We start from the raw sequence: 13,063 nt of genomic DNA, 5'->3' as shown, positions 1-13,063 counted from the left end.
GTAAAACTGTGTGAAATCTTTCCAAGTGGAAAGATTTATATTTTCTCACCTAAATATATACAGAATGGCAAAACCTTTCACAGAGCTATTCCAGACTTATTCAGCAGCAGCACACAGATGACTTATCCTAAATAACTGTTCTCACATTCACAATGAAAACAAACATGAGCAGTACAATAACACGGGGATGTGCAGCTCTCATTCCCATCAGCCCCTATGAAAATAAGCAGAGCTGAGACTGTGAGAAAATGGCAAAAAGTAATTTAAAACCTCACACTACATATGTAGGAGAACCTAAATATTTATTTTAAAAACACAGAGTGCACAGCTTCTGTTGGGGAGGATGAACAGGGGACAACAAATCTGATATTCAGGAATCCTCAGCAATACTTTGAAAAAGCAAAAAATAAACGGGCAAGTGGGTTGTATGGATTGCTAACAGGATACAAACGCTTAATGCTTTGACCTGAGCCTTAAACAATAGTTGCTCTTTCAAAACTGGATCTTGAAACTATTCCTATCTTGAAATTGTTCAGTGGACTATGGAAAAAAAATCTTCCCTTTCTCATTGGAGCAAAATGTTTTCAAATTCTTGCCCTTGATGGCTTGAGAAGCATCAAAAGCTGAAGTATCTATGTAAGGAAATTCAGGGACAAAATTATTAAATTAAAGAGATTAATTTGAACTGCCTGACTTAAAAGCATTTTATTAAAGGAATGGTGTGTAAAGGAAATGTCCACAAAGCAGCATCTTAACTAACAATATTTATTACTCTTAACGTTTTGGGGGACAGACTTTGTCTTTTATATGGAAAAAGAGGTGGCTAGAGACAGAAATTTATTAGTTGGACAGTTATAGCAACATCTCTGCAGTAGACTTGCCAATTTATAAGCAAATAAGGGGCAGGTCCAAATGTAAGAAGTTTAAATAGCATGAATAAAACACTATGAAATTTTAGTAAAGTGAACGAAGCAAAAATGGAATATTATCAAAATAATAAATGATGCTAATTTAAAAAAAAAGAAAAAAGAAAAAAAGCCAACAAAAACCCACAAAACCCAAAATGACCCAAAACCAAACAAAAATGTGCAGCAGCACATGTTAAAAACTATTCTTCATGAAGAGAGTGGTAGTAACCACATACAAATTCCTGGGCAAATTAACAGCAGCTGGGCCAGGCAGTGAGTAGCCTGTGCTACTCACTACTCTTGGAGACAGGCCTGTGTTGAGTATCAGCCTATTGACCCCAAACACTGCGTGAAGGGGAATGCAATAAAGCCAAGGCAGAATCACATGAGCTGCTCAGCTGACAAGTTCTTTGTTTGAAGGACACAAGCTGTGCCATTTAACAATATGGTTAAAAATATATGCAAGAGAATCTGGTCCTGCTTTCTCACATGTAAAAGAAGCTTCTGCATGAAAACCAACCTATGTATCCATCCCCTTTGTATTTGAAAGGCAAATATAAGATTTAATTTTTGGAAGACTTTTAAATTGTTTTCTTTTCCTCTTGGGACAGTGACTAAGTGATTTCATGCAGTCAAAGCCCTTTTATTTGGCTTCTCTATTAACTGTGTTCTTGGTTTGCCAGTTCCATTTTCAAGCTGGAGGAAGCACTGTGATGCCTGCAGTGAACAGCACAGTAGATTTCCCCTTGATCCCTTCTTGTGATAGGTGTTACTGCTCAAGTGAAACCTGTCCTTTACTGCCCCAAGTTTTGTATTCCACCTATTCAGAGAGCTGATGGACAGGAATATCTTCTCCAGCAACATATGTTCTAATGTTTATTCATTCCCATAAACCAGATCTGATCTGCTGACCGCTCATCTGCAGCTTATTTACTCTAGAATTGCTTATTTTTCTTGCAGGCTTCTGTGTTCCAGATTTCTGCTATCTGTGACTACAGCACGGATCACACAAATAAACCCTCTCAGGGTCATACAGTATTGCCTCAACACCTCCTGGCTTCCAAACATTTTTTTCCAAGTGTCTTAAATTACTTATCCCTCAAATTCCTCGAAGGAACAAGCAGAAATACTGTCTACACTGGTTAAAAGTCAGCTATGTCCACTCCTTAGGCTTAACTTTTTAACCCAAAGCCCTTTATGCCACTATTACCTCTCACGCCATTAACCCACACCTTTATGCAACAGAAAAATATAAGGCATTTAAATCCGAGTTTCTATCGATTTTTACTCCTACCAATTATAATCTTTATCTGTAACTCATTCCATCCAAATGTCAAAGCAAGATACTATTTATAAAAAAAGACCCTGTCTTCAATGATTTTCTCAGGATCTAAAGATGGCTTACATATATATAAAAAGCCAAATTAATATTATAATTCAGTATTTAAAGAAAGGCATAGGATAAGTTAGTAGGACAAAGGATGTTATTTTTGGTATATATTTTTGCATATATAACACATATATGCAGTTATTTTTTTAGTTAATGTGAACCGAATGTTATACACATGAAAACTTTTTGTTGCTTAAAAAGATTGGATGGCAATTTGTGCACTAAATCCATTTTCCATTTATGCTTGTTCTCAGAGTTGTACTCACATTGGCTGTCAACTGAGTTGTCAGAGCTGATACTTTTTCTTGGGAAGCATCCAATTCTCTTCGAAGTTTCCGAATCTGTGTGTTTTAAGAGAGCACTTTACTGCATTGCAATAAGGACAAATACCACAGCAAGACACACAGTGCAGAGTGCCTTAGCAGAACATTTATGCTTGTCAAAAAGGATGTGCTCTTACCTCTGACTGGCATTTCTCTTCAGGCTGTAAAATAAAAGAAAGGAAATAGGTGAGGATATTACAACATAACCAACCTGACAAATTTATGTAAATTTTCATACTTTTTTTTTTTTGCATTTCAATAACTCTAATGTGAGTTCCTTATTTTGAATTCCCACATCCATATTCAATCTAAGATAATCTCTTAATTTATTTACTCTCAAACAAAAAGAAAACAGGTTGCTGGTGTAGTACTTCCTCCTGGAGGAAGGAATCTGGGCTCCACCTTCCAGCCTGCTGAGCAGAGCACCTCTGAGCCTGAATCCTGGAATGCTGAAGTCCTGTCTCTGTGCATAAGGATGGCATGAGGCTCTGAAGAACCAGGACTGCCACAGAACATGGCTGATCCCAGGGAATTCCCTTTGTCCCATGCTCAGCTCTGCATGGGAAAGAGATCACGTTTTGGCATTCCAAAATGACATGGGAAAAAAAAAATTCCTTCCACTTGGGTACTGCTGTGGGGATGGAAAAGTGAGGACACACTACTAGTTCTGAGAGGATGCCAAGTGGATGTACTGACTATCTGTTGTGGTCTTCATGATAAAATTGTGGCTACTATGGCTCATTTCTAACCAAAGTTATCAGCTAAAGAGAACTATACAGTACAAAGTTCCACACTCCACTGTCCTTATGCAAACATGGCCACTATCAGCCACCAGGAAAATTACACCCATCCAACCACACTATTAGGGGCCACTCGTGCCTGGGCAGCAAGCACAGAAACCAGAAGCTCTGAGTACTCTCCTTGTGGCTCCCATAGTTATGAACAGCAGCCCAGAGAAAAAGGTCTCTTTTCCAGCCTTCCAATCCCTTATTTGTTTTGGCTTTTTATGGACCTCACTTGAGGCAAGGCCAATAACGAAAAGTGGTATTTTAAATTTATTATCGAGGTCTTAAGGTCATGTTACACATATGGCTTGTTATCAGTGAAACATATATGTAAAATAATGCTAAATAATACTATGCTGGCTTGACAGACTTCATAGACTATTACAGATGATCTTCCAATAGAACAGTCTTCCATATACTCCTGTATTACATATGCCCAAATTCAGCTGTGGATGCGTGGTAAATGCAAAGATGCATCATACTTGCATGAGAATTTGAAGATCCTGTTCAACTACCACATATTTCAGAAGGAATTATTATCCACTGATTTTTAAAAGGCTTGTGCCTTAAGAAAACACCAAAACAGTGATCCCAGCCTGCCAGGATTACAGAGAAACCATTAATTGGCTACTTGGATATTAACAGCAGTGAAGCCACTGGGAACTAACCACTGGTACCAAATATTTCTGTACAGTCTTGTGTGGGCTGGAACCTTCCAAGCCCCTGGGTCACTGTAGTGAAACCCCAACTAGGCAGGTAAGAGCCAGGCAAGACAGAGTCTGGATGCTGCAGCCTCACCTTCCTGCTACAGCACAGGTAAAGCCTTAAATTACAAGGTCTTTTGTAGTGGATGTTTAAATGGAAAATCCTTCCTGGGATTAGAAGAAAATAAGCAAAGGCAACATGCATTTAAAAAACCCCCTGTATTTTCAAACTTCAGTAAGCCTTATTTTAGGATCAGATAACCTAAATGAATGCATACTTGTGGAGAAAATATTACTGGCATAATGAACAAAATGACCTCTTTAGATTTATTAATATCTGTGCGTTAAAAAGTATCCTCAAAACTTCTTTAGTAGGAGATCATTGATATAAGGATGGAATTACTTCATTCAGCAAAATTTGGGATACTTAAGGTAATGAAGATCAAATCTCCTCAAATCTACTGAGGTCCTTCGTAGCAAAACCTACTCAGCACAGTGTAAAATACTGACTCAAAAAATCAATGGCTGCTTTGAGGTCATTAAAGTCTGTGTTTAATGAGGATACTGCTAAATATCCACAGGTATCTTTATGAACTTCTTTCCTAGCCAGTATTCAGAAGGAAGTGCTTTTTTCCCCCCTCCTTAAATGGCAAAATTAGCACAATAAGACCAGTCAATTCAATAATTTTGATTAATAAATAAACTGTTCATTTCATTATACTCACTGTCGAATAAATAGATGAAGTACTGGAGACCAAAGAGAGAGAAGAACCATGCACTAAAGGGAAGAAAATAAACACAATGAATATAAATGCACTAATCACAGAGTGGAATCATCATAAATCATCCACTGTCAACCACCAACCTACTGAAGAAATACTTCCACAAATTTCATCATCCATCATAAACTTAATTACATTACTGCACCAATAACCATACGGGTTGAAGAATACATGGTCAGGTGATACAATCCATAAACTTGGTAAAGCTGTTTTAAAATTTTAATAATACTTGGGTTTTTTTGGGGAAAATGAGGTGTGGTCGAGAAAGTGAAAAAAAAGTTTTGATGAAGATTTGTTCAGAAATAAATATTTCTCTGGACACTTTATCTTAAGATTCTTGCAAAAGGGCTTACTCAAGATTAAAAAAAAAACAAATCAAGAAATCAAGTGAAATGCAGAAGAGATTCTTCTCTTTTCCCTCTAGGGTTTTCTGGTCTTTCTTTAAAGCAATGACATTCTTTGACAAGGCAAAGTTTTTGCTCTCTTAGAAAAATTAACAGAGTGAAAACATGGATACAAGACTTTTCCTGAAAAAGAATTAGTTTCAAGCAATTTTTGCATTTAAATATACATTATATATATAAAAAAATATACTGTAAACGATATACAGTGATGGACTTCAGATCTACAGAGGTCCCTTCCAACCCCAATTATTCTGTGACTCTCAAGGATGTTACCACCATCCTGACATTAGGATTTACATATAACATCATTTAATTTTTGATTACACTATTAAAAAAAACCTACCTGAAGCTACTGAAACATGCAAAATTACCCTTCCTTTACTTTTATTTTTAGAAACAAAATACATTAAACTGAAATTCTTATTCAAAATTCAGGATAACTTCATACAAATCACACATAGTAGTGTAAAATCACTTTTTCTTTCATCTAAATCCTCCAGCCAAAAAAAAAAAAGTTTAGAAAAGCTGCCATTTTACTCTAATTACCTACTGCAATTCTACATTCATAATAAATGGGTTCTTCTTTCCCACTGACATTGTATCCTAAGGCAATGCTGGAAAGAGAAGTAAACAAGGTTTAAGTTGGCTTCTGGAGGAATTTAGGACAATTTAAAAAGTCCACAAGAAAGTAAAAAAACCCTCACATCCATTAGTTTTCTCTGGTTAATCACATTTTCAATTAAAATTATCTTTCTAGTTAGATGTTAAGGACTGTGCTGCACTAAGAACACAAAAATAACTAGTGTGAGTCAGACCCAGGGTTTGTCTAATCATGTGCTCCAGCTCTGGCTGCAACCACAGCCCATGTTTACAGAAAAGAATGAAAGGAGGAGGCAGATACCCGGTGATTATTCCCCAGGTATGTCTTTGCACCTTCTGGGAATCAGCAAAGATGCAAACTTCAGAGATGGAAACTACAGTCAGACCATTATTTTTGTCTAGTTGCTGTGACCTCTCTCCCATTAACTTGCTTAACTGCTTCTGAATCCACTGACACATTTGATCTGAAACAAAAAATCTCTTCTTGTGTTCAGAAATGTAATTCCTTGCAGTTCCTTTAGATCTGCTGCTGAATCACTCAGTAAGTTCCTCAAGTGCCTCCACATCCCTGTGATATGAGAAGGAATGGATATCCAACCTCTTTATAATGCAACAAATTACATATTATCATCTCCCTTCAGCCATCATTTCCCAAGCAGTTTCCAAGATTCCTGCTTTAACTTAATTCGTATCACAGTGCCCTGCACTTCAGATCTCCTTTTTGCTTTTCTTTACCTGCATTTTTCCCTTAGGACTGGCTTTTTTAAGACGGAAAGCCCAAAGTGAGCCAATATTACACAAGGCCACAAACAGACTCATACAGGGAATATAATATTATTTTCTGGTCTGCCTCTCTATATTCTTTCCTTGTGCATTTTTTACTAATAGATATGTATCCAAAAAAAGATCCATACCAGCTGTCCAGAGAAAAAATAGAAGTCTTCATAATGGATTGGGTCACACACATTTTTGAATTAGCATCAGCTGGAATTTTTTGAGACCATGTTGGGATTTTAACAGAGCAAAGAAGACCCAAAATGAAAAAGGGGAAAGAACATATAACTCTGGGACTCATACTCCTGTCTTGTGAAACACCACCGTCACATAGAATCAGACATTCATTTAGGCTGGAAAAGACCTCCAAGATCATCCAGTCCAAATGGATGATCCACTAACTAGTCCAATCCACCAACTAGTCCAATCCACTAACCCAGCACTGCCAAGGCCATCACCAAACCACGTCTCCAAGTCCCACAGCTACACCTCTCTCAAACACCTCCAGGGATGGTGGCTCAAGTGCATCACTGGAATGTGTATGATTTCAGATTTCTCGTCTCAAGGACAACTAGGGAGTTAATATTTTTGAGTAATTTCTTTTTAAACTATCTGCAGATGGCTACTTGAAGGCTATTTAATTAGGAGCCTGAAGGCAGTTATGCTCTTGATGAGAGCTCTGGTTTTTTGCATGCATCTGCATGCAGCCTACAAACCCTAATTGTTTTGGAGCTATTACTTTAAAGCACTATAAATGCATATGCAAGCACGTTAGAAAAGAAAGGGTCTAGCCATGATCAACTGCCCAAGGAGCAGAAAGAACAACTGGTATTGCAGTCAGTAGCACAAAAAAGAATATAAATTTATATCCCAACAACAATGAATTTAATTATTTTTAATCTCTAAGTATCAGGGTGGAGTCAGTGGCAGCTCAGTTCCTGTGAAAGACTTTCGGCTGGGGAAATGGGGAAACTGGAGAGCTGAGACAGCACTCAAGTTTTATGCTGTGTTTTTTTCCCCCCTGAAGTTCTGGATATGTGGAGGCTGCTCCCATTGGCCCCTCCACAGTCCTGAAACCCTTTCTATCAAAAGAGTTATGTACTGCAACGCTGACTAACATTTTGACCTGCATGCTGTGCTGTGAGAGAACATGACTGTAGTTCACATACTTCACACTATAGAAGCAAAAGACAAAAAAACCTTTAAGAATAAATCCTGGCCCTGCTGAAGTTAATGAGAAACCAATGTCTTGCAATCTGATGTGCTAAGAAATAATTAAGAAGTAGGTTAGTAAGCTTTATATAAGACCTGACACTGCCTGATTGTATAAAATCAATTTGTTCATTAACCACAAATTTAATTTCTCTAATACTTTTTAATCTATTCCCTCAAGGTGAAAGTGAATTAGATCCACAGGTCTGAAAGCACAGCACATCTATGCCATATTCAGAACCACTTGTTCATTCAGCATTTGTGATTCCCTGGGAAATAAGCAGGAGCTAATAAGCCTTCTGTACAGCCAGGGAAGTGACAGAAGACCTTTTACCTGAAGACAAAAATACAGAGACTACATCTGAACATTCATCCCATCTGGTAAAATATTATTATCCTTTTAGGTGCCAAAAACTGGGGAAAATCTGAAAGGGACCTCTTCAGCATGTCCACTGCAGGTTCAAGTTCCTTCCTTGTATACAAAAGTGATATTTTTCAACTGCTTTCAAGTCAATTTTTCTTGGACTTCATTTTTATTACTTTTTTTGAATGAATGAAAAGGACTTAGTAGAACTTTTCACCTAGCTCTTCTCTTTTAATTTTGGTTGGTCTTTTTTTTTAAATGGTTCATCCTCAACCATGTAATTCTTATTAAATATTTATCCAAACTAGCCCCTCTTCTGGAACAAGAATTTCTGAATTACAAGAGAGAGTTTAACCTCCAACATGCCAAAAAGAATTTGCTGCAATCTTCAGCACACTTAAAAGACTACGGTTACGCTTTTTTGGAGGATGTCTTCAATAAAACCTGAGTAAGTTTTGCTGTAGTAACTCTTTCAGTAAATCATCCAAGCATAACACAGATGCAGTGACTTAAATTCCTTCAGATTATATTAAGGAACAATTCAGTCAGAGCACTTCTGTTCATCGTTGTATAGAATTCAAGTGACTAAGCATCTGGCAATCTTTGCTCATGATCACCCAGCTCTCTGAGAGCAAACAAAGTTTAATTCACCTGATCAGCAGCAACCAACCTAAGCATTCATTTATACGTTTTTCTTATTATATTGACATGGGTTCTTTTTATTGAGTATGATTACCTATTTCAAAAGATGATGAGGCATTAAAAAGACAAGTCTAGATGCTTTGAAGAACTACTTGGGTCCTTTCTTTGGAAGATGTGTGGTATCAAACTAGGACATTCAGCAGAAATAAAAAGACAATCTGAGTACAGATTAAATACTGGAAAAATTACTAGGATAGAAACAGTCTGACTAACACCACTTATGTTACATTATAAGCAGAAGTGTGGAGGTGCAAGTTTAGGAGAATACCCCTATTGATGGAACACTAATGTGCTGACTCTAAGCATGACCTTTCCGTTTTGAAATTGCTAAAAATGCAGCACAGGATTGTTTAAACAATTTCTTGAACAGTCATGGTCTAGGTACAACACTTATTTCCTGTGTCTGGCCAGAACAATCACTGAATGAACACCATCATTCTCTCTGGTGACCAGTGACAGGACTCGAGGGAATGGCCTGAAGCTGGGTCAGGGGAGGGTGAGGTTGGATATTAGGAAAAAGTTCTTCACCCAGAGGGTGGTTGGGCACTGGAAGAGGCTCCCCAGAGAAGTGCTCACAGCACCAAGGCTGACAGAGCTGAAGAAGCCTTTGGGCAACGTTTTCAGGCATGGGGTGGGATTCTTGGGGATGTTCTGTTGCAGGGCCAGGAGGTAGACTCAGTGATCCCTGTGGGTTTCCTCCAACTCAGCATATTCTGTGATTCTATGATCAGAATAACAATGACTAGGACTTAAGTTTTATTTAACACTGAGAGCTCCACATAGAGAAAGCTGTGCTTTGAAATGACCCCTTATGCTGAGCTGAAAAGCGCCCAATTTTCACTTGGTTTGTGTAAAAATGCCATCTTCTGATCATTTCCAGCACCATCACATACTTTGCTGACCTTCTTCGAAGCCGTCACGGAAGGAGCCAGAGCGGCTCATGGTCCTGCTCTTCTCATCCAGGGACATGGAGCTGTTCCTGAAGCGGGTGTCGCTGTAGGGGTCGTAGGGACCGTCGGCGTTGGAGAGGCTGTGTGTCCGCAGCATGCTGGGGTTGGACAGGCTCAGCTGGGCTGCGCTCGTTGGGCTTGCTGCAAAGAGAATTAGAAACACCAATTTATTCGTGGAACCGCAAATCTTCCTGCAGCTACCAACAAACCTTTTTTCTCCCCCTTCCCCCCCCACTTTAAGATATGAATTTTTGATGTCATGCTCTTCAGGCTTTGTTCTTTTTCTAATTCAATTAATTCAAATAAGAGGTATGCAAATCAAGCTAGTGAATATGAAAACTCAGGTAAACAGGGTCATTTTAAACACAGGGTGATATGTCTACGCTTCCACAAACAAGCTCAGCCAACTCACTAAAACCTCATAGACATGAAATAATCAAGTCTCATTTAATTTGGAACTGTCCTTCCTCCAAACCTAGTCTATACGGAATAGGACTTCTTCAAAGCCCTTAAGTTCTTAGGAAATGACATTTTTCTATGTATTTAAATCACAAATGTAAAGAGCTTTAGTTTCCTAATAGTTGTATATTTAAGAATTGTTTCTTTCCACTATGAGGTCATAAGAATTGTAAAATATTAATTTTGCCTAAAAAGCCAATACTCTCCCAGCCAGTGCTTAGAGTACAAATTCACTATTCCAATTTCACATTTTTTAAAAGAACTTTTGGGCTAAAATTATGCCTGTTATTTACTCAGAATTAATAGACTTGTGGAGAAAAAAAAGAACAACAAAATCACTGTTCAGCTGGCAGGTTCCTCTTGGTGTGCTGCCATTGCTTGTTTCTATATACACGAGCAACTGATACAGACTATTGTAGAAGACAGAATAATTCGGCTTACAGGTGATCAACTTTCATATCAACATTTGCTCTTAAATTAAATGCAATGACCCCTCTTGACTCCAATATCTCCAAACTCTCTTCTTAAGAACACAGAAAAACGTATTTCCTTTTTTTTTTTCCTGGAGTAAATTTCACTTTGTAGCCAAGTAGTTTTTGAAGCTAATTAATATAAATAATCTCCAACCCTCTGCATAAAGAGTTAATTTTCTGGGCCAGTGACAACACTTTTTCGTTATTTTCTTTGACTTTTATGAATTTTCCTGACAGTTTGTTAGATGTTTGCAATGTCTTTACACTGTGTGTATATTCAGCTGACATTTTGCTAAGTGTCAGTTTATTTAAAGCTGTTTATTGAATGTGTTTCTTTCAAGCACACTCAAAGAAAGGCTTTAAAACATCATTACTGCAACTCCAAACTACACTAGAAATAAGAGACTGTGCAAGCTGCTGCAAATACACACAACAGAAGAAGTTCATAAACACAGGCTTAACTATTTTGCATATAATTATTATATACAAAGTAGTTATTATATAGAAGTTATAATAAACAATATATTTATTTTGAAAACACATACAAAGATAAAATATCAAACCAATGAGACTGGTACATACAGTAAGTAATATGCTTGGATTTTACAGCATTATTACTATACAGGTGAGCAACAATTTAGGTCTTTTAAGCACCCCAATGTGTGATATTAACAAACAGCTCCACTGAATAGCTCACAGTTTATATTAAGGAATCTGATTACTCCCAGAGAAGTAGTTTTAAAGCTACTGCAAGTATGGCACCTTTGGGCATACAAGATAATAACGCCAATTAGTCACACTCATTTCAATGAAAGCACTTCCTGAGGTTGAATGTGGGACTTGGAGCTGCTGAAAGAAAATTACATTGTGTAAGAGGCTGTTTGCAAGACATACAATGCATTGCTATGATTATTCAAACAGATAATTATTCACCAAGCTGAGAGAAGTTAAATCTAGTTCCAGAGGGTGATGTTATGCTGGATCCAGACGAAAATGGAGAATTGCCAGCAGTATCCTGCAGTCCTCCTGCTGAATGGGACCGCAGCCATTCTTTTGCATCGTCCTGACTACGGAGTTGGGAGGATGGAGTATACCTGCAAAAACAGGCAGGTTTTTCACAATGAACTTTGATATTTATTTAATTTTAAAAAAAACCAAACCAAACAACCATGAAATGTCACAAGACTTGAGGAGGGAGAAAGGGAAAGAAAAATGGAAGAATCCTCATATGAAATTTAAGGATTAAAATGATAAAAACCCAATAGAATTCTGAATTAAGGAGCTGCTCCAAGCTGTTCTAAGCTGTTTCTAATTCATTTCACCTCTGTTTGGGAAAAAACCCAATCCACACACTTCTTTCCTATGGCATCAGTAGTAAAACTAGACTGACCCAAAAGTTACAGACAGAAGTTGTGCAGTGTAGCACTGCAGAATAAAATATAGTGTGTATTATGCATGTATGATTCAAAAATAAAACCATAACTTGGAAAACCTATTTAGGCTATGCCAAAATTCTATCGCTATTTTAATATTTTGGTACATCCCTAAGATTAGCTGACATTTTGTGATATAACCAACTTCAAGTCAACAAAACCATTATCAAATTTTTTCTCAACAAGCTGTGACCCGATAATTCATATTCCAGAGATATTCATATAGAGGACTGTGGAGGTGCATCCCATTTAGTTCAAACCTAACAGCATTAAATCATCCCAAAGGAGACTATGTTTAGACTTTTCTGAAGGGAAAGAAAACAGCAGAAACATTGTCTACGCCAACATCAACGGCAAAACACCCGCTGGCTTCAGCCTAAGCAAAGTTTTAAATCTGCTTGATTTATTGTGTATATGCCTGAAAAATAGGTATGTTAGGACAGGTGTTACGTGAGCTACGTGATAGGGAACAGGCATCAACAGCAAGAGCAACGTGGAAACACTTGTCTGCTGATGGAATTCAGTGTCTGTCTCAGGCTGTGCCAGTGGCTTTCAGAAATATTTATGAGTTACTAGCTCTCCTTCCAAAAACTAAACACTTGGAGCTGATATTATCTATTTAATTAATTTGATTCCCTCCAACTAAATACCCTACAGTAAGATATCACTTATTAAGACTATTTTAAATCAATGGGAACGCTACAATAATTAAAAAATTCAAACTACTTTCAAAAAATACATTCATTCTTCTGCTTATGCCTCAACACTTCAGCGAAGTCCCTGACTATCTGCATCTCTTA

At 37.5% G+C, this 13,063-nt stretch overlaps 1 protein-coding gene across 7 annotated transcripts in view; it reads right to left on the bottom strand.

Moving 5' to 3' along the window:
* Positions 1 to 13,063, bottom strand: part of NAV2 (neuron navigator 2) — a 210,088-nt gene that overhangs the window by 25,391 nt on the left and 171,634 nt on the right. For 4 of the 7 annotated variants that reach the window (XM_051777240.1, XM_051777244.1, XM_051777242.1 and 1 more), the window contains 5 exons: positions 11,764 to 11,924; positions 9,842 to 10,039; positions 4,836 to 4,888; positions 2,759 to 2,782; positions 2,565 to 2,639 (listed from right to left, as the gene is read on the bottom strand). In XM_051777240.1, coding sequence (XP_051633200.1) covers positions 2,565 to 2,639; positions 2,759 to 2,782; positions 4,836 to 4,888; positions 9,842 to 10,039; positions 11,764 to 11,924 — 511 coding nt within the window. The remainder of the gene's footprint in view (positions 1 to 2,564; positions 2,640 to 2,758; positions 2,783 to 4,835; positions 4,889 to 9,841; positions 10,040 to 11,763; positions 11,925 to 13,063) is intronic. The other 3 variants (XM_051777241.1, XM_051777243.1, XM_051777246.1) reach the window with 1 other exon arrangement.

The sequence above is a fragment of the Manacus candei genome, unplaced genomic scaffold (genome assembly GCF_025592945.1).
Source record: "Manacus candei isolate 608988 ecotype Guabito, Panama unplaced genomic scaffold, ASM2559294v1 h1tg000009l, whole genome shotgun sequence".
NCBI lineage: Eukaryota > Metazoa > Chordata > Aves > Passeriformes > Pipridae > Manacus > Manacus candei.
The sequence above is the reverse complement of the archived record's forward strand: the minus strand, read 5'-3'. Positions and strand labels throughout refer to the sequence as shown.